At 36.2% G+C, this 22400-nt stretch overlaps 2 protein-coding genes across 2 annotated transcripts in view; both read right to left on the bottom strand.

The window, feature by feature from the left end:
• LOC122408229 (protein pangolin, isoforms A/H/I/S-like) overlaps positions 1–22400 on the bottom strand; it is a 222044-nt gene that overhangs the window by 103909 nt on the left and 95735 nt on the right. The gene's annotated exons all lie outside the window — the stretch shown is intronic.
• On the bottom strand, positions 10330–12378 carry LOC122408224 (uncharacterized). The gene is made up of 4 exons (XM_043414874.1): positions 12326–12378; positions 11640–12221; positions 11273–11556; positions 10330–11198 (listed from the first exon to the last, which is right to left on the bottom strand). The coding sequence occupies exons 1-4, from the start codon at positions 12339–12341 to the stop codon at positions 10347–10349; spliced, it is 1734 nt and encodes a 577-aa protein (XP_043270809.1). The 5' UTR covers positions 12342–12378; the 3' UTR covers positions 10330–10346.

The following is a 22400-nucleotide window of genomic DNA, read 5'->3' as shown; positions in this document are numbered from 1 at the left end:
AATCTCCCCGGCAAAAGCAATTGTAAGAAAATAATGGATACCGCTTGCAAAACTGTTCGAAGGCAAGAAGATAAAATATTTATCAATCGCTATAGAAATTCAACCCAAATTAATCGATTCGAACTGAAACATGAATTTTCATTTTTCGACCAAAATATTTCGTTCGATACGGACAACAAAATATTTCGAAGATAACTCGAAGTTATTTTCACTTACAAAAAAGTGCTTAATTGAACCAAGTTATTGTGTTCCGCATAAATGAATATTCAATCAAATGAAGTAATTACACGATGCAACAAAATTGTTTTTCATTTTTATTTCAATGGCCAAATCGTATTATTTCGATTGCAAAATATGTTCAATATCAATATTAAATCGTAGGGATCATGAAGCCAAGATTGAACAAAATGATGTGGTTTATTCTACAAATAATGCAAGCTGTGGAATAAAAATAATAAATATATTAGGTGTTTCTATGTTTGTTCTCGCCGCGCAAATTAATATGTCATAATGATTTGCATTTTTCTATCATAACATTGAGAGGTGTCCATTGATCGTGAAGATTGAAATTTTAGCCGATTAGATCGCAATTAAATCATTATTGTTGTGTTAACAACGGACAAGTAAAGGAGACAAAGAGCGAGCGAATGGGGATGAGAAGGGTGTCGATGCAGGTTGAGTTGAAAACACGCTACACCGAAAAAGTCTATTGTGAAAGGGACGAGAGGGAGAGAGACAATGAAACGGATAATATTAGGGTAAGCCATGGGGAAGTGATCTTATAATATTTCAACACCGGTTCTCTCTCTGGGGTTGCCTGCTCAATTGATAAATCATTATGAAAGTGGAGAAGGGCCGAGCAGAGAGAAGGATGGAATAGAAAAAAACTAAATGGCAGAATGAGAGAGAAAGAATGATATTATACTCATATTCGAGGGGCGTCAGAAGAGTCGTTCTGCCTTACCGACCACCATTTCATTCGCTTACTGTTATAGTATATGATATTGCGACGAGATCTATCCATATGTACTTATCGATTGCGGTAACTATACGCTATATAACAAACTTAGTGAAGTAAAAGAATAAAACCTGCGTCAATCACAGTGACTCAAATCTATGGAAAATCACTACCACTTCGAAATCACACAGCTTCGAAATCATACCTGTATTACCCTTGTCTAATGTTGACGTAACTCTGTGTTTGTATGACGAACACTACTTCATTCCGTAAATATTTTCGATTTTAATTTTTGGTCAAATAGTTCACTGCACGTAACAGATCGGTAATCTTTTTTTAAAAAATCATATTTTGTATAATAAATCGAAAATTTCAACTACCTGCCAAATTATGATATGAATTTTCACAGTCGAGCAATATGAAAATTATTAAAACAAATTTTCGATATTGTACACTTTTTTAGATGTATAAAAGCTTTCGTGTGAAAATTTTGATACACGTGAAAGACGTGAAATACAATGATAATGAACAAATTTTGGTTTATGCAACCGCTTTGTTTTGTTATCAAGATTGAGCGCACATTGCACAATCGTTTTTATAAAAAATGAAAGTGATTATGGGTTCATTCTTTATTCTAGAGGTCGATGACAACCTGCAAGACTACGTTATCTTATTGCAAAGTGTAAAATTCATTATGAAATCCTTCAGTAAGAATTACTATCAGACATAAGACTGCAAAAATATAATCACCAAGGATTTTCCGGATGCATTACCATTAGACCGTAAAAAATCATAACGTTAACAAGGGAACAGTTAACAATGATTTTTTAACGAATAAAACGTTATTATACGAATAACAAAGATGTGTCTCGCTCACGAATGTTATAATAAACCAAATTTTTGTTTATTTCTTTTTTTTAATGTTTTTCCGTGAACGCGTACGAGATTTTACGAATCTGCCATTTTGTGCTCGATTATTCCCGAATCTATATACTAGTCTCCAGACTCATATGTATTTCTTGGTAAACATGTTCCGACTACTGATCAGAAATTTGTATGATAGATCGTATATCAGACAAAACCAATAAAAAAAAGTAGTGCGCGATAGCAGAGTGGACACCGGTAAATTTGATGATTTGATGGAGTATGAAAAAAGGACAAACCACATATAAAAATGAAAAGAGAAAAGCAAAAGATAATGAAAAGGGGCGAGAGAGGTAAGAACGGTATACATAAAACATATGGGGAAGGAAGAAAGAAGATCATGTACGATTGATGGGGTGTGAATGGGGCTGACCGCGCCTCTTTTAACTGCTGTCCTATTACACGCGTATCATATTTATATTTAATAGACACATATAGGAGACCGGCAGGAATATACAGCGAACTATTGTACAAGGGTGGATGAGAAGGGTCGGTCGCGGCCTCGAGCACACGCATTACTATTTCTGCTTATAGCTTCATATCCGTAGATATTATATATATATATATCAGGGTTGTTTGCTATTGGTCGCTGGTACTCACCAGCCACAGTCAGAGCCGGCAACGATATGTATACGCTATTGTACGAGACAAGTGTGCCGTTTAGCTGAGCACAGGAGCTCTCTGGTTTTCTCACTAGGGTGAACACAATATATCAAGTCTTACCATGTATCTCGTAGTCACGCGGTTCTCAAAAATAATGCGTGAGTACACACACGCGCCTATGCGCGCATGTACTAACGTCCACACGTACACATAGATATTCAAATATTTATAGGTATAGGATGTACCTGTGAGTATGGACCTGTGCATATGGACGTATCGACGGGCAGTCTCGAATTAGGCGCATTGCAGCCACAAGCAGAATATTCTTTGAGCGACTATAGATATTCCGTAAGTGCTTAGCTTCTATCAACTGAATCTGCTCCTTCATACATGGTATTTTATGCATACATATGAATGGGGCGTTCCACATCAAACCGGACGGTTTGAATTTTTTTTATTTCTGACGTCCTCAATTTTTTTATACATTTGAAGATCTCTCAAAAAAGCTTTTCTGTCAAATATTGAGATTTTTTTCATTAATTGACCAAAGAATATCGAATTAAAAAAAATCGCTCTTTTATTTGGTTTCTTATTTATAACTTTGTTGACACTGAATCAAATTTAAGTTATTTTTTAAATCTTTAATTTAAATGGCCCTTATCGAGAAAAATATACTAACAAAATAGTTGGCGTATTTTCGATTGAAATTTTTGGGTTTCAGAATATTAAATGCCGTTATTAAAAGGGAGTGGATCTTTCGGTTTTTTGAAATATTTCCATTTCAAATTATTCTTTTTTAAACAAGTTCTAAGACCAATCCAATCGTAGGCTCTACAAAAGAAAATTTTTTCTATTTTCGAAAATTTGAAACTATTTTTTTTCTCTAAATCATTATAAGTGCCGATTTTTGTCACCACTCTTTCTTTATTTATTTTCAATTAATTACAATATTTTTGTAAGCCATGAAACCTTTTGCGCCGCTATCAAAGATTATTTTATAATAAATTGTACATCAGGTATTTCATGTGAGACCGACGGACTTTTTCTTACCTCCGCGAATTTGATTATTTTTTTTTTTTTATATTTATACTTTAAGTCTAAAAGACACCCTCACGTATTTTCAGATTGTTCTGAAGAGCTATTTAAAAAAAAGAATAAAAATCCGAAAAATCCCCTTTTTTAAAAAATCTAAAAAAAAATCCAAAAATCGGTGATTATGCGGATTATATGCGGTCGTATATATACGGGACAATAGTTGAATATTTTGGTACCTAAAACTAATTTTCTTCACAGTTTTCGAATAATAAAATCAAAATTATGGACCAAATCAGCTAGATCTTACACATTCTCTATATATGATTATACGTACAATATTTGACGCTATTACACCGGTCATGGAAAATGTTTTTTTAGAATTGAAAAAAAAAGAATGGCATATTTTTGTTCAATTTTCAATTTTAATTTTCAATATATTGTGGTATTTGTTTTTTTGAATTATTTTGTACAAAGACCTTAGTACATCTGGGTTTGCCGCAGTGAGCACCACGCCGGACTAGCTTAAGCGGCCATTAACTGAAATATAAAACCATTGCAATTTTCTTGCTACAACGTTGGTTTGCTCGTTCAACAAAATAAGTTCCTTTCGATCCTTCCATGACCGGTGTAATAACTTCGAATATTGTACGTATAATCGTATATTATATAGTGAATTTGTAACTACTAGGTGATCAAGGTCCATAATATTGATTTGATTATTCGAAAATTGTGAAGAAAATTAGTTTTAGGTTTAGGTAAAATATTTGACTATTGTCCTGGAGTGCGAGTGTTTCTCGATATTTTTCGGAATTTTTTAACGTTAAGGAAGTTGAGGCCGTATAGTCATTTTTTTACCCAAAAGTTATGACCTGTATCTTTTAAAAGTTAGGCCAGTTTACAGTTTGGCAATGTTGCATATACTTTAAAAACGAGTTGGGGGAAAAAGACGAAAAACTGGTGAAAGCTCAGTCGAAAACACGGACGGTGACGATCCTAGCCACAAAAAATTGCACGCGAAACAGATTATTATTAATATAATCTCAGCAAATCTCCTAATTAATCTGAAAAAATTGAAATTATTCAGCAAGCCTTGCTAATGTTGCGCAAAAAATTTCATATTTTTAGCATAATTTTTAACGGAGATATCACTGAATGTGTCTTGACTTCCATACGGTTACATGTTGTTTGGCGCAAATTGTTATTGATTTTTCTTAGCAACGATGCTCCTAAACTGTCTGAAAACTTAACTGAATTTTTTTTACACTTCACTTTATAAAATGCAATCGGTTTAAAAGCGATGACATCATTTTCGTTCTAATGCCTCAACTTCCTTAATAGGTCATAAACACAGAAAAAATCATACTTTCACTATGGGTAATAACTTAAAATGTTTGGCATATAATTACCGATTTTTGGGAATTTTTAAATATTTTTTTAAAAAGGGCGCTTTTCTGATTTTTTCTTTTTTATTAAATGGATGTTCAGAAAAGTCTGAAAATACGTCAAGGTGTCTTTTAGACTTAATAGAGCCCAGAGAAGAGACCAGAGCCAGATCCACACCACTTCACTGCTCATTACGGAATTTATTAATCGCGATTTCAATAAACACTCATGAAGAAATCTGGTAGAATACGAGTGAAGCGCCTGAAACGTGGCAACGATCATATATACTACATATAAATTCACTTTCCTACGGAAGGCACCACGATCGATTTTGCGTTGGTAACCTGAATTCGATGACTTTTAAGTCAGTAAGTTTCATGCGTTTTGATTTGGAACACAATACAAATTCTGTTACATATAGAGTCTATCTTTCGGCTTCGTACATATTGGGATCCATTAAAATTAGAAAAGCATCTTCCAAGGGATTAAAACTTACCTCGGGACGATTTCGAAATTTATGCAAATTGAACCGTTTTGATTATTTGTGCCCATATCATGTAGAAAAACAATGGGATCCTAAAATTCATTACCATCTACATCACACTATGTTTTCCAATTGCAATAGATTGCACCATCTATAAAACCGAGATGTTAACTCCATATTCAACAACTTATTGTTGGGTTCCAAGTACAAATATAATTAAATTACCTATAAGTGTTAGTATATTCTGCGGTGTCTTAAAAAACTTATCAACGATAAAGCAACAGGCGTACTACTAGTTCCTTTCTGGCCCACACAACCGTGGTACCCCTTATTCACTTCGTTACTATCTAAACAGACAATAACGTTCAAACCAAGTAACTCTCTGTTAAAAACTCCTTTCAGAGAAAAAATACATCCGCTGGCATCCCAGCTTTCGTTGATGGTAGGCAAATTAACAGGAGTGCATTTTCAAAGAGAGGCATTACCGAAGACTCAATACGGGTGATGGTTAATTCTATAGCAGAATCGACTCTTAAACAATATGAGTAGTCTAAAATTATGGTGGGATTATTCTGATAAACATAAAGTTAGACATTTTCAATGCTCAAGCTTATAGCATAATCAGTTTCCTGACTGAAAAATTGCATAATTATGCTAGTTATAGTTCCTTAAATACACGAAGGTCAGCAATTTCATTAATATCGGTCTATGATATCAACGAAAATGGGTTAATTCCACGATTTTTCAAAGACGTTTACAAACAAAATCCCACCAAACCCAAATACGCCACGACTTGGAATGTTACTCCTGTGTTTAATTTTCTCAAGAAATTACCACCGCTGAAAGAGTTGAAATTAAACGAAGCAGGAGACAAAGTTGCCACTCTATTAGCTTTTATTAGCTCTTTAATATTGAGAGATCTACAGATGGCATAAAAATAAAGATCACTGATTTAATTTAATTAAAACTTCGCGACCTGGTGCATATCAACCAGAATTAATATTTCCAAAATTTAAAGAGAGATCGGGGCTATGTGTGGCTTTTGTGGTTTTAGAGTATTTAGATCGTACTAGAGAGTTAGGAAATAAGAATATAAATAATTTACTTCTTTCTTCTGTTAAACTGTATAAAGCAGTGACGTCCCTATTGGTCATTGGATGAAGAATTGGGTAAAGCTGGTATGAATACAAAACAATTCGCGGCATATAGTACCAGACATACAGCAGTATCTATTGTTCATTGTAGAGGGGTGGATATCGCTACAATCAAAAGAAGTACTGGATGGACAGAAGGCTCCATGACATTTTAAAAATTTTGTAAACCTATTCAGGTACCCAATGAAGAATTCGCACGTGCAATTGTGAATTCGATCTAATAAAAAAAAGAAGAGTTGTGTTTGTTAAATAATAAAAATTTAAACAATAAGATAGTAAAATTATTTACATCTTAGAAAAAAATTATCACATGCTCTAAAAAACTACAATATTTTTATTTACTATCATCGAGAACGAGACTTTGCAATATAATAAGAATGTTATGAATAAGAAACCAAAAACAGAACAAGCTTTTTGAAAATTCAATTATATGAAAAGAGATATTCAAATATATCAAAAAATTGAGAAACTCAAAAATAAAAATGTTTCAAACCGTTCTTTTTGGCGTGGAATGTCCCATTTATGTATAAAAATGTGCGAAAAAAAATTAATATTCCATTTCCTTTGTATTCAACAAAAAAACGTTGAATCATGCTGAAAAAAAATCTCAGAAGTAGAGCTGACTATAAATTTATTTCGAACGGTGCCTTGCATTTGAAGATTTTCCGTAAGAAAAATTCAGGAAACTACTGAGACATCTGATTATCGTAATATAACTTTTCAGAAAAAAATTATCCAAAATTTCGATAATACGTATTTATAAATATCTGTTCTAACCTAGACGAATTTACGTGTGACATCCAATAAATTACAGTGCTAATAATTGTATTATTCGATCAACTGAATGATTAATTTATATATATGAACTTGAGATATATAATGTACATAATATTTCGGCTGCATACTTACATTGATGATTCGGCAAATACAATTGCGATAAATGACAAATGTTTAACGAGTCAGAGACTTACCTGAAACAGACAAAGGCACAAATTCAAGTTAATCTAAAATATTTGCCATTTCACATGAGTTATGTGGAGAAAACTGACAAGTTTCTCCTTGTGATATTTTTTTGTTATGTTTATTATAATTTTTTTAATCGGAAATAATAATAATCATCGTTAACACTAATCCGAATACTATTCGAAAGTTGCTTGATCACAGAACTCAGTCGACTCTTATATCACTCAGAATGACTACAATATGAAATTGTAAAAAATTGACATGTTAGGAGTGAACTAAAATATTTCGTTGATTATTAGGAATTGCATTGGACTCGTGTTATACCGAAAGATAAATCCGACAGTGCTGATTTTTGAGATTCGGTCGAACCGTTTTAGCTTTAGAGCGTTTGTAATGGGCACTAAAAATAGGGCCGAACGAAACATATGAGCCTCTTTTTGAGCGCACCATAGTCGAGTAAAAAACCAGATGTTGAATATTTTCATTTATTGAAAATGAAAAAGTAATGAGAGTAACACCCCGGCTACCGGTAACGATTATATACACATTCAATGTCTGATACGTGTGCATGTCTAAAAGTACGATTATTTAAATGAGGTTCGATTTATGGAGAAACCTAACGCAGCAATATTTAAAGAACATCGTAACGAGAAGTTTGGTTAAAAAGTAATGATCGCGGGCGCAGTTGAATACGATGCTCTTTTCGCTTTTTTTCTGTGCAGTATCTTTTGCTGTTATACTGTTACTCTCATACTCTCATCGTTCTCGTTGAGTCTCGTTAGAGATACGGAACAGAGAGTTCCCAAGGAGAGCAGGAACCTATTACCCGATATAATAAAATTCGCCCAAAAAGCCGGTTAGCCAGGGAGAAGGAAAGTATGGTGAAGTAGACAGGAGGGAAAGAAGGGCGCCCTCGAGGAACGTTAGCAATGGCGTAGCAGCTACCGTCTGGAAATATTATCGCATTTCAACTCGCACTCGGCTATTAAACAAATAACAATTGAAGGAAAAAATATTGCCATTCGCTGAACGATAAACATCGATGTGATGAAAAGATAGGCATAAAACATTCGAAATGTTTTTTCCGATAGATATTCTCATCATCAGTTTTTCGATGAATTACACCGATATTTTTTGAAGGATTTGGTACACCATACCTTCAACGAACGGAAAATTCATTTATCCTTATGTTGAGCTGTTTCATAGATATTTCTTTCTTTATTATCCACTGATTATATCCTCCGAATCGGCATGACGGTTATTAAAACCTCTTTCAACATTCGAATCGCTGTCATGAATCTATTTATTGTATCGCATGCGTAAATAACGTTTAACAAAATTGTGAAAATATATTTGCACTAATGTTCATGATAGAAGAAATGTGACGAATGCAGTAAAATGCTTAAGGAAGTTGAGGCCGTACAGTCATTTTTTTTACCCAAAAGTTATGACCGGTATCTTTCAAAAGTTAGGCCAGCTTACAGTTTGGCAATGTTGCATACACTTTAAAGAAGAATCGGAGAAAAAAAGACGAAAAATTGATGAAAGCTCAGTCGAAAACACGCACGGTGACGATCCTAGCCTCAAAAAACTGCAAGGGAAACAGATTATTATTAATATAATCTCAGCAAATCTCCTAATTAATCTTAAAAAAATTGAAATTATTCAGCAAACTTTGCGATCATGTTGCTCGAAAAATTTCATAATTTTCGCATCATTTTTTACGGAGATACCACTGAATGTGTCTTGACTTCCATAAGGTTACATGTTATTTGGCCCAAATTGTTATTGATTTTTCTCAGCAACGACGCTCCTAAACTGTCTGAAAACTTAACTGATTTTTTTTTTACACTTCACTTTATAAAATGCAATCGGTTTAAAAGCGATGACATCATTTTCATTCTAATGCCTTAACTTCCTCAAGTAAACGAAGAAAACTGTCTTAAGAATAGAGTAAAAGGATAAAAAAAAAAAAGAATGCTGATAAAACAAAATTGGCATAGCTTGTTTAGCGAGCTCAACAGATAAAACTATTTTAATATCTTCGATAAAGTGTAACAAGAGTGTAAGCAATAGAAGTTGGCCCTCTTATTGCCTCTGGGCTTTCTACATGCGGATACCGTAAAGTCTAAAAATGCCCATCAGAGCAATTACAAGCAAAGATAAAGCAGATATTGTAACGAGCTTGACCAAGAATCTATCAATGTGTTCGCATACGTGTAGACAATAATGCATTGAACAAGGTGACTTAAATGGCCAGTATTTGACAGCAGAAGTGTCAGAAACTAGGTAGGTTTAGTAGTCATCGCAAAGGTGTGTATACTAGGGTGTTTCAAAAAAAAAGTAATATTTTTTTTTGCTGAACTAACTGGTTGAGAAGTTACTTTGGTTCAAAAAAAGATAATCCTCTAAAGGATAACTCTAAATATAAAAATTTAGAGGTTGCTCACGACGTGTGTAGTATCCCATTTGAATAACATGGGAAAAACGTCTTTGCGGGTTCAGAGCTTTAAATCTTTTTAACGGACATTGTAATATTTAATCCAACAGTGTTTTCCTATGGGAAATTCAACGCTCTACAAAAAAGGTCTCTTGCAAAAAATTTCTAAATCCAACCCATAAAACGTTATTTATGTTCAAAGATGTATTTGTATGAAATTTTACCGTTTTTCAATTATTACGGCAAAACTATCGGTTTTACCACAAAATTTATGAAAACATTTTATGTAAAGCACTCATTTGCATCGAATTAATTGGCAAGAAGGATTCATGTGAGCCATACTTCAGAAGTAAGAGGTCTATGAAAATAATCCATTACACGAAAATACACTTTCAATGGCTTTTAATCATGAAAACGACTACCGGTGACTACAAGATTTTTTTTATTACAGTTGGGATAGCGCTTCCGATGTTTTTGCACAACTTGTAACAAATATTGGTATTGCTCCTCATCTTTAGTCAAGCATTTGTTGTACTCTTCTATTAATGAGACACCGCGTTCAGCAACATCATTTGTCACTTTCAGCTTCCTAAAAAATTCTGAACATTCTTTAAAGCTTCCATTGTCACTCCATCGTTCTGGGTCTTCGTCAAGGAAGTCGTACGACAAATCGAATTTTTCAAACAATAACAATGATTTTTTTGAAGCAAAGTCGCTTATATCTCGATGCATTAACAATTCCACTTGGTTCTCTGGAATATTGTACCGTTTAGACTGTACTATTGAACCTTCTCGATTTTTTATAGCTTCAACTATTTTTTTTTTAATTTTTACGCAAACACTATCGTCAAATAATGATAACGGAGTTAGCTCTTCGGTTAAATACCACAAATGAGAAGTCATCTTTCTAAGAGCCGATTGCGAGACGGATGAATTGATCCTTTGATATTGAAGCAACGCTTGCATTAGGTTTAAATCGTTGTTCGGTGCCATTACGGCAAAAGTTGCCGTGAACCATGCTCGAATATAAAAAAGGATTACGAAAATGCAAACTTCTCGCAAACCGGTTGTTTCCCGAACTGTAAGTTTGAATTCGTCTCTAAACATGAAAATTTTCAAACTATAAATCGCCTTTGCCATCCATCTCGCATGATGCATTGCTCCAGGACGCTTGAATGTGTAAACTGAGCCACTTCCGAGAAAAATGGTTGACAATTGCAAAAGCTCTTTGTAATCATCCCTGGAGTGAGACACCTAATGGTAAAAACAATGGATAATTGCAATATCAATTTTAATTTAAGTCATTGCATACAGTCAACGACCTTTACCTGCAGATGATTATTGATGAAAACGAGTAACTCGTGTCGTTTTTCTGCTAAAACATTCGCAACAGTTTCATCGGCCATACCACTTTTATATTTCGATTGGTCAATGCTATTCCAAATATTTTTGAACCTCGAAAATATCGGTATATTGGGACCATTTTGTGCAGGCCAGTATTTGTCGAAAACGGCTTTCAAAATGATTTCAAAAATATGATGGCGGCACGGTAAATAAATCAATTCTCGACCAAATGTTTTCTCTAGTATAGCACATGTACCGTTATGAATACCTGTTAGGTAGATAACTATTATACAAGGAAAATCAGAAAATAAATGTTTTAATTGAAATTGTACCACAAATGTAAAATTTTACCTGTGTTCACAGCTGTCGTGTCAAAACACATTGCTTTAACATGAGAACTAACATTCCATTGATTTAATGTATCAATGATAGCCGAAGCTTGGTTCTTAGCGGTTCCATTAGCCATTTTTGGAACTCCCAGTAGCTGATCAGCATCTCCGGCAGATAAAACAACCGGAAGTCTGTCTACAAATTTTGCATCAACAATGTCACTAAGTATCTTGCCATCCCAATGTACAACGTAACGATTGTCAATTTGAAAATCTTTTTTCAATTCTTGAGCAATGTTCGTTCTAAATTTAATACGACTCCGATGTATGGTAGCATGACTCAAATTGACATCTTCGACATTAATTCCCAAACTCGCTAGGATCGCGGCTATTATAAAAATAGCATTCCTGCTACTAACGTTTCCCCGATCGAGAGCGGCGGCAAGTTCCGGCGTCATAATGTCAGTTTTCGCTTTTTTTTTTCGTTCAACAATTTCATTCGCGAAGTCGGAAACTTTACTGGACGCTTGGCTGAAATATGTTAACGCTGAGCTAGACGCTTGATTGGTCAGAATGTCACTGTTGCTCGAGCGTTGATCAAAGACTAAAATTTTCAGAAATCATTAATTTATTTAAACGGTGAAAAAAAATCATATAATTATTTTGATATTGATTAAAAATCGGAAGCGCAGCCAATGAAAAACTCACCATCTTCTGCATCCATTCTATCTTCACCTTTATCCAAAGACGTGTGAGGAACATTTTCGTTGATAACGCTATGTCGATCCATTTTTTTTTGACTAAGCAAGAATAATCTTTGCTCATCATTAAGATGTTTTTCTACCTCGGGCTTGACAATGTCGAATAATTCGAATAATTTTTTCTTGAAAATCGATGTTTTCATCAACTGTACAGAAGATTTTTTGCGATGACGATTTTTTTTTAATCTTGTCCAACTGTTGTGAATATTGAGAATTTTCTTAATAGCATGTTCTGTGCCACACGTAGGGATCCCAGCTCTGGACCAATGCTCTTCGATTTTTTTAATAGTGTTTCTAGCACTTTGCTTGATTGTGAGACCATGAAAATTATGCTCATAAAAAAATACGGACATAACCTCGCGCACATTTGGCAATTTTCTTCCGCATACATTTTCTCTTAAATCACCAATTAAATAAATAGTTTCCTTCATGACGGATAAGTAGCCTGTAATTAACCGATTAGGTTAATAAATATTTGTAATATATCGCGATAAACTATCGTAATATTGGAAAAATAAATCCGTAATTTAATAAACACTTGTTTGTTTCGTCAAGTTGAATAGAATCCAGATCGGTCGCGTTCGAAGTACGCGGCCGATCCGTACGCGGCGTTACGGTCGCATGGGCGGCCGAACCGTACATGGCGTTGAGGTCGCGTTCGGCGTACGCGGCCGATCCGTACGCGGCGTTGCGGTCGCGTGTGTGGCCGAACCGTACGCGGCGTTGCGATCGCGTTACGTAACCGAAAGACAAGAAACAATGGCAATCACATCCACAATGAAAGAGAAAAAGATTATAAAAAGTTCAATTTTTTTACTGTAAATTGAACATGCTGGTTTTTTATTTTAATACTTGGCGTCGAGCCGTTACCGCATCGCTTGATGTTCTACCAACATTTTTTACGAAATGTTTTAGAAAAACTAATAGTTTTGCAATAATAGTTGAAAAACGATAAACTTTTATACAAATATATCTTTGCACATGAATCACTCCTGATGGGTTAAGTTTAGGAATTTTTAGCAAAATACCGTTTTTGTCGAGCGTTAAATTTTCTACAGGAATATACTGTTAAATAAAAGAATACAATACTTGTAGAGAAAATATAGAATTCTGAACAGGCGAAGTCGTTTTTCCCATGTTATTTAAATAGGAGACTACACATGGCGTGAGCGACCTCTAAATATTTTTATTTAGAGCTGTCCTTTGGAGGATTATCATTTTTCGAACCAAAGTAACTTCTCAACCAGTTAGTTGAGCAAAAAAAAATATTACTTTTTTTTTGAAACACCCTAGTGTATACACTTGTACATGTATTTTGTGCAGATTTTTAGATATGAACGTAGGTCGATTGTTATTGTATATGCTGTGCCGTTCATAAATTGAGTTTATAAATCTGTCATGGGTACACGCGTGAGAGGAGGATAAAACTAAAAAAATAGAGGAGGACGAAGTGAGATCGAAAGAGAAAAAAACAGAGGACTCCTCATAGCGGCTTCTTTGATCTTGCAAGATACGCGGGCTAACATTGTGTCAGTTTTGCTTCATCCTTATTTCCTTTTTCTATACCTTTCTTGACTTCGCATATCGATTTATTCATTCACGTATTCATGAAAGGAAATATGGCACATAGAAATTAATGTAAATGAAAGTACAATAAGTAAGCGCAAGAAAATTCCAAGTTGTAAGCAATTGATACATTTTTTTAAATCTTCGTTTCTCCACAAGCATTATATAGCATATAGGCCCTGTGGTGAACTATTCTCACAGAAGCCTTATAACCAATGAAAAAACATCACGGTAGTAATGTTTGAGCAGAATTTCCATTTGAAAAAAAGAAAAGCTACTAATTTTGGACTACGTTCGGCGCCTCTTTGTTTTCTCGCATTTTCCATAGAAGATAAAAGAGGAAAAACGGGATCAGTGTATTGTTATCTCTGGGTGGTTGTTATCAGTATTGCATTTGCCGCATTTAGATTTCTTATCAATAAACTGTGAGCTTTAGTGAATTAGAATTACCGAACTAGTTGTTTTCACGAGATGCCAGACGACGGCCGCCGTGTTTTACTCGTGTTCACCACTGCGTTAATTAAAAGGTATCAATAAAACTTATCCAGAGAACCCAAGCTGTCTCGGGAGATATATTGTGAATCATATATCTACCCCGCTAAGTATAATACGGTCTGTGTTCACAGCAGGGTGTAAACCCTGCTGAGTGACTGCGGATTTTTAATATGAAAATTGAGGTAAAACGAGTATTTAAATAGATTACTATTAAAGTTGCGCGCTCATGAGTATACGAAAAACCACAAATCCACGCACACACTACCCTATACCTCAAAAAAGTAGTCGAATTTTTTTAAATTGAAAATCGAATTTTGAAAAAAGATTAAAAACTCAAAGACTTCCATCACTTTTTTCCACAACTATTTATTTGTCGTGTACTTTTTTCTTTTACACTGACGTATGGATTTGAGTATAATGGGTTGGGCGAAGGAACATTATGACACATATTTCAATCACTCTAATTTACAACCATGCAAATTGAATCCCGCGTTTTCGAATGCTAGGACTCCTCAATTTTACTCGAACCTAAACGTATTGGAACGGTATTATTATTCGGTGGGTCATCGACGCTTGCGGTGATGCCGTGATCAATTATTAAACGCGAATTCTCGCGCGCCATTCAACTCTCTCTTTCCCCCGCATCCAACTCACTCGCGCTCCAGCCAATTATTGACGAAACCACCGGTGGCCGCGCCACGCGGATCCTGGTCGTTAGGGTAGTTAACGAGTTCGTGGCACGTGACGCGCGGTTCTACTTTTGCTGCGCTCGCCTCTTTCTCTTTCTCTCTTTATCTCCTTCACGCCACTTTATTCTCATTTCACTCGAGCATGTGTCCCTCGAATATATATGTTGGAACAATCATTTGGTGGTGACCACGCCAGGTCTACACTCGATGACGCAAACACGACTATCTACGCATGTACATTAAAAGGGAAGAGAAAAAGAGAAGAATGAAAAAGAAGATGAGAACATACAGTACTTGGCTGGATTGAGAATCACTGGGACCGGCACGTCCGGTGGGGACCATGAGTCGCCGGCGATCCTCGTAGCTTCTCGATCGCGGGGCGAGTCTGCGAAAAGTGGGAGTGAAGGAGATGGGGCGCTCCACACGTCCCTTCGGCTCTTGTCTCCAGCAATACAATGATAGCATAGCTCTACCATATTATAAACGCGTAATCTCGAATCGATGGGATTACATAACGCGTTTAATATTTAATTTGAGTGCAACACAATATAAATTAATAAATACGTGCATTTAACTGGGTACAAGACGTCAAACAGGATTAATCTTTATCTAATTAACGGAAATGATTTGGTACGTTGTTACAGCGAAATCAGCGTCAACAGGAATATAAAATAAAATCAAATATAATGGTTTACACATCGGTTTGGAAAAAATCATGAAACTGAACGATCCAGATAAGTCTGAGATATACTAAAACTTGTTGAAAGTATGAATGAAACTAATGAGATAACCCCTATTTACTGGTTTTCATGATCCTTTTTCATCGTTTTACAAAGTTTCTAGCACTATATATAAATGACACCGCTCGAGAAACTGGTAAAAACTGATATGCCGAATAGTACGATATGCAGAATGGGAATAAGTAGGCGAGCAGCAGCAATTATATTTAATAATTGGGAAAGGTCGAACGGAAGGATTGAGAATCCCTGTGCGATACGTCCGATGGGGACTGTCGGCCCTCGTGGCTCCTCGGGCAAGCCAAAGAGGGCCACAAAGAGGTAGAGGGTTCTAGTAAGTCTGGTTATGTGTTCGTGTATTTTGTGCTTCAGTGTGTTTGGGACAACAGCAGCATAACGCGACTTGGTGAGGGGAAAGAGGTGAGTGCCTCCCAGGGCCGTACTCAGATTTCCGTGACCCCCTCGAACGACACGGATGTTGTAAATTCGGTCACGAAATAACTCCCAGCTGAAGAACCTTTCCTTATTCTTCGAATTATACTAACCTTTTCTTCATACTCTCTCTTCTTCAAGTGCTTGTTCCTGCTTACTTCTACTCCTTATTTATAAATCTTATCCATCGAATTTGATTAGCTCAGTAGGAATTGAGATCCTTTGGGTTCCAAGAATACTACGAGAATACCCTTTATACACGCGCATGAATACACGCACGTACTTTGTAGGGCTACTACTGCTGTTCATAACCAGTAGAGATTCAAAATGATTCCAGAGGCAGACAAAGCCCTATTCGTCTCTGCGGGTGGGTTCCTTTTCACTCGCTTTTACTTTTTCATTTTGCTTGAATTTTTTTTATCGTCGCTGAAACACGGAGCACTTTATAAAATCGCTGCGTCAACGATGGCAAAGCTTGACGAAAAATACATGTATTAACGCGTGTTCATGTTCCAGGGAACAGCAAAAGAACCGAGGGTTCCATCCGTAGCTATTCCATCCAGGGGACCATATTTTGTGGAATGAAAATTCCATTCACTGCTTGATATACATGGGAATGGACTCATACATGCTTGAGAACGAGTGTGAGAAAAGTGGAAATTTTTAGTTCGACGGAAAGTTGCAAAAATTCATCATTTCACTTAGAACATTTATTAGAGCTCAATATTCAATGAGATATCGATTTTTTTTTGGAATCAAGAAATTGTCTCACCCAAGGGATCTGATAAGGGTTGAAGAAGAGATATTTATTGTAAAATTTTTCATTCCTAAAGGAAAATTAGTATATTACACTACAAGGGCAGAAAGTTTGATATTCCTGCACTGTGCGTCACAATGCCCGAGGCAAAGCCGAGGGCATTTGTCGTGCAGTTCAGGGCTATCAAACTTCTGCCCGTGTGGTGTATACTACTTTTCTTTACAGCCGGTCGAAAGTACGTTTCGAAATATGCATCTATCGATAGAAGATATGTTGATGCCTGCCCCGACATTTGCTGCACGAGCGAAGCGAGTGCTGATTGGTGGGGGGGGGGGGGCAGGCATCAAAAAAACAAGATTAGCAAAGATAATTTATATGAATATTTACATTCCTATGAACCTGAAAATAGATCATTACGAGAATCAATCGAAATCGCGGAAAAGCGATGACAATGAACAGCTAATTCACGCGTCACAACCTTACTTTATGAAAAGGAATTCCGAACGACTATATTCATTTTATCAGTCTGGTCACTATATTTTTGGCCTTCGCATTGATTCTATCTGGAAGGATAAATGTATGTTATTCGTTCGGATTTGTAGCAGTATAATGCTGTTTGGATAATAGTGCTTAGAAATAATATCACATTTCTATAACATATTTCCGAATGAGTAACATAACCTTATTCGTATGGTTTGCAGATGACGACACAACCTTTCAAAAAAGACGTAGGCAATATCGATTCAAACGTCAAATGTCAAAAGTCAAAAAAATAATTACGTCAACCCTTTCGGAATACAGAAAAAAGTCTTTGCTCTCGCTGTGACAAATGAAGCGCATGCAGTTTTGACAGCGCAGAAATGTTATACTTTCGGCACTAAAATCGGTGCCGAAAGTATGTACTTTCGACCGATTGTGAAGAAAAGAAAATAATATCTTTTCTCGTTGGAATAATGAAGCTCCTCGGTAGTTATCGATGGTACAAGGGAGATGTTGCAAGTTTCACTTTGTTCCTTTTCGTTCTGTATAGGTGACACGTATCAGATACGTTGAGACAACACTATTTAACGCGTAGAGCTGCTATCGTTTCATCAAGCACACTTTGTAATCATTTCCATTAGTGTTATCAAAGCAAACAAGAGACATGATTTTCCTAGTTTTTAAGAGTATATCCTCCAATACATACGAGGTGCATATATAAAGTTACCTTGAATGAAATACCATTGTATAAATATTACATATGCGTCAAATATTTATGTTTCTTATACACCTGCTTATCCTCGATCAAATAGGCCAATTTTATTTAGTGGAAAAAATTCAATTTTCGAAAATTGTTTTTTTTCTCGTTTATTGAATAATTTTCGGAAGTACGTCTTCAGTTTCTCGGTCGAATCACGAAATTTTGCCATTACCCAATACGGAATAAAACATTTGGAATGTCCAGAGGGGTGTTTCACTGTGCTCGCGTGCTTCAATCTGGTCTACTTTTCCCCCCTATAAAACCAGAATAAGAGTGCCATATAAACGTAATATATATTTTACAAATTCTTTTGTAAAGATTGGATTACAACGACACAATATATTTGCACGAGAATTCGACCATGCTTCTGTTTTCTTAGGAGATCCACTTTTGAGCAGTATATAAATAAATGTAAGGCAGTGTGCAATACATTTTTGAGGATAGATTATTTAAACTGTCTATTTTTCGATATATATTGAATACCATAACGTTGAGCAACATCGTTTGAAATTACTTTTGAAATTCACAAATACAAGCACTTGCGTTCCAATCTTGCAGCATTAGTTTTGCATATGGACATGGGAATCCTTTATGTCAGATTGGCAGATATAGAATCAACAGCGCGCATCGCGAGTAGTACGGGTGTAGAGGGAGGGTGGACACAAAAAAATCTCACTGCAACGTAACTGGTCAATCGATCGGTCGAATTGCCGGGACACGGATTCCTCGTTCGCGAATCCCTTCGCGTATACTTTCCCTCATGGACTTTTTCCTACAACATGCCCCTACGCGAGAGTTAGTAAGATTTTTCAAGCAATAGGAAAGGTTCTACTTTCTCTCGACCAATGGCTACGCAGACGAGGAAGGTAACATATTTCTGGGCGTATTCTTTTCAACGTAGATGGGATGCTGGAGGGAAAGCGTGCGCATCAGATATGTTGAGCACGGACTTTCTTATTACACATCTATATCCATTGCAGTTCTTTTATCACTTTCCATCATGAGGTCACCAATGGGCCTCGTGTCATATGATCGCCTATTTATATGAAAGTTAGGCTTGAAATATTCGATCACAACTGATAATAACGCTTGTGTCGCATGCATGCCTTCTCTTTCACTCATATAGCGTGTGTACTTTTTATCTCACTATCTTATTCAATAAACATCAAATGGTCTTTGTATAATTGAGAACGTAATTTATAAACATTTGCCGCTTTTTTTTTACTTCCTAGTTTGTTTATAGCCGACATGAAATCACACAAGTTTGTGGACTTAGATATAGGTTTAGGCATACATATTATATGAGAAAAAAAGAAAAGATTTATAAATATATGATGCACTGAGTATTTCATGATACAAGGTTGGTAATTATAAAGTTTGGATACTCTTGTATCCCAACTGTGAAAACACGCAAAAGTGTGGACACACTACACGCGCGCGCGCGCAAGCACACACAAACACACAGACATACGCAGACACCTGATCCGAACACGCATCGAAAGTGCTCTGAACTCATCCAATGATTCCGCACACACATCGAAAGTGCTCTGAACCCACCCAACGATCCCATACACACAACGTGCACACACACGCGTGCACACACACACGCATGCACACACACACACACACACACACACACACACACACACACACACACACACGCGCGCGCGCGCGCGCGCGCGCGCGCACACGCACACACCTCGAAAGATGTTGGAGACCCACGTGTGTGAGATCGTCGGGTAGGTCTGGAACACGTGTGTGCGCAACGTGTGTACGGATTTTTTGGTGGGTTCGCGACACTTTCGATGTGTGTACAGTTGTCATTAGGCTAATCGGTTATCGGCTTTCGGAAGTATATACCAAGTGTACCCGCATACGTGCGTGTGTGTATGTTGCGTGTGCGTTTGTGTGTGTGAACTGCAAAATATTCAAATATCCTCTATTCCACCACATTTTTCCAATAAATTCAAAATGCCATAACTTATGATTTTTATGGAAAATGTCAGGCTCCTGCAACGGAATATCACGTATTATAGTCCGATTAACAACTTTAAGAAAAAAAAATTCTAGCATCGATTTTCAGAAAAGTAGAAAAACTGCATAATTACCGGATAACCAATAAATAGTTGACACAAGACTGGGATCGTTGAAAAAGGGGATGAATAATGGGCAGGTGCAACATCTCCAACCACATAGCTATATTAATTATGCCAAATCCTTATTCCCCATGAAATACCCATCTGAATGGATACAATGCTATTTCTATGGTGTTTTGTGTGTAGTAAACAGGTGATTGTACTTCGCGCCTCCTCCTCCAGATCATTATTATGTAGTACCCTACTCCAGTGCCCTTTTTTTGTCACTATAATATCGGCTCTCCTCAGGACTGGTCTGCGATTGTCATTCCTTTTTCTTGTGTCCAAGAAAAGCCACATACATTTCGAACACACCGATATTTATTAAACGATAATGGAAAATCAAAGACATCTTTCACGGGGAGGAGAAGAACATTCAATGAAGAAAGAAGTGAGACGTTTACAGGAAATATTGAAACATGAATCCATCAGTCACAGAAATATTAAGTGCCACTAACGCAGACGAGTGGCTGTTCAGTAAAAACTTGAGAGAGACCTTGAAAGCATCGAAATCGTTGGAAAAATCTTGTCAAGATCTCAAACCTCTCAAAGAGCCTCAAAGTTTCGGTTCTAAGATGCCAAAAAACGCTAAAGCCCCACGTCGTATTTAACGTCAGGTGCCGATGAAGGGAGCAGTAAAATCAATAAATCAACAGAGACAGTACCACAGCTATCGGAGCCAGAATTCGAACCGGTCAACGAGAGCATTATACAAGAAACATCGTTAGATTTCTCGGTAAGTAACGCAGTAAGTGCTTGGCGTACTTGGTGAATCAACATGGAAAGAATTTTGCTCAAATAAAGTCATCTTCGGTTGGCTGCGAGGTTATAGTATTCTGTTTTCTAAATCCCCTATTCAGTTGATTGTACCTATAGGCAAAGTTGGTCAAAAAAAGAAAAAATCGCGTTACAGGATCACATCAATAAATTTTTGATTTAGGGGGTGATCCAAATGTGCACAGAATATAAAGGTCAATTTCTGTCCAGCATTTTCTTACTTCTAAAGTTAGACTGAACAAGCCGATTCATCTTAAACTTGAAGAAATTAAACAAATACACAACCACTGAGCATTTCAAACTAGAAGATGTCCGTCCCGCACGCGACCTTATTGACTAAATTGTTTCATGGCCTCGTCGAACTTGAAATACGCATATTATCTCATTCCCATCGCAGAATAATCGAGGAAATATCTTAGATTTCGGTTTGATAATAATTGTTACAAATTCAAATGTTTACTTTGGACTTAACATTTCACCATATGTTTTTACGAAGTTGTTGCGACCGGTGATATCGTTTCTGAGAAGCTCCGGTTATACATCAGCCATATATTTAAATGATATTCTCTTCATTGAAGACTCGAATGAAAAATGTAAGGAGAGTGTTGAAGTGTCAATCAACTGACTACAAAAACTGGGTTTCGTCATAAATTTCGAGAAAAGTCAGTTAGAGCCATTTCAAAAGATAAAATACTTGGGAGTCATATTAAATACGAACTAAATGAAGATTCAATTGCCGGACAAAAAGAAAGAAAAATTTCTTCAGTTACTGAAGAATTTTAAGGTAGACACCGAATGTAGAATTCGAGACTTTGTTTCTTTTATAGGAAGCCTGAGTGCATGTTGTTTCGCATCGAGATACGGACCAATTTACATAAAGAACTTGGAGAATGAAAAAAAGAGAGCTTTGAAAAAGAATAAGGAAAATTTTGAAGCACGTATGACACTAAACATGCGAGTACATGAAGATCTCTGCTGGTGGAAGTGAAATATCCCATACATTAGAGAAGGTCATTAGAGAGGTTTTTTCAGACTCTTCGCTCTTCTTGAAGGCAGCGTTCTTTGCCCTTAAATGTTTTGCCAATGACCTGAAAAATTGTGAGACACTTCTGCGCATTGATAACACAACAACGATAGCCTACATCAATCGTATGAGAGGTACGCGGTTCGAAAAATTGAGTAAAATCGCGAAAG

This window comes from Venturia canescens, chromosome 3 (assembly GCF_019457755.1).
Source record: "Venturia canescens isolate UGA chromosome 3, ASM1945775v1, whole genome shotgun sequence".
NCBI lineage: Eukaryota > Metazoa > Arthropoda > Insecta > Hymenoptera > Ichneumonidae > Venturia > Venturia canescens.
This window is presented reverse-complemented; position numbering and strand designations above follow the sequence as displayed.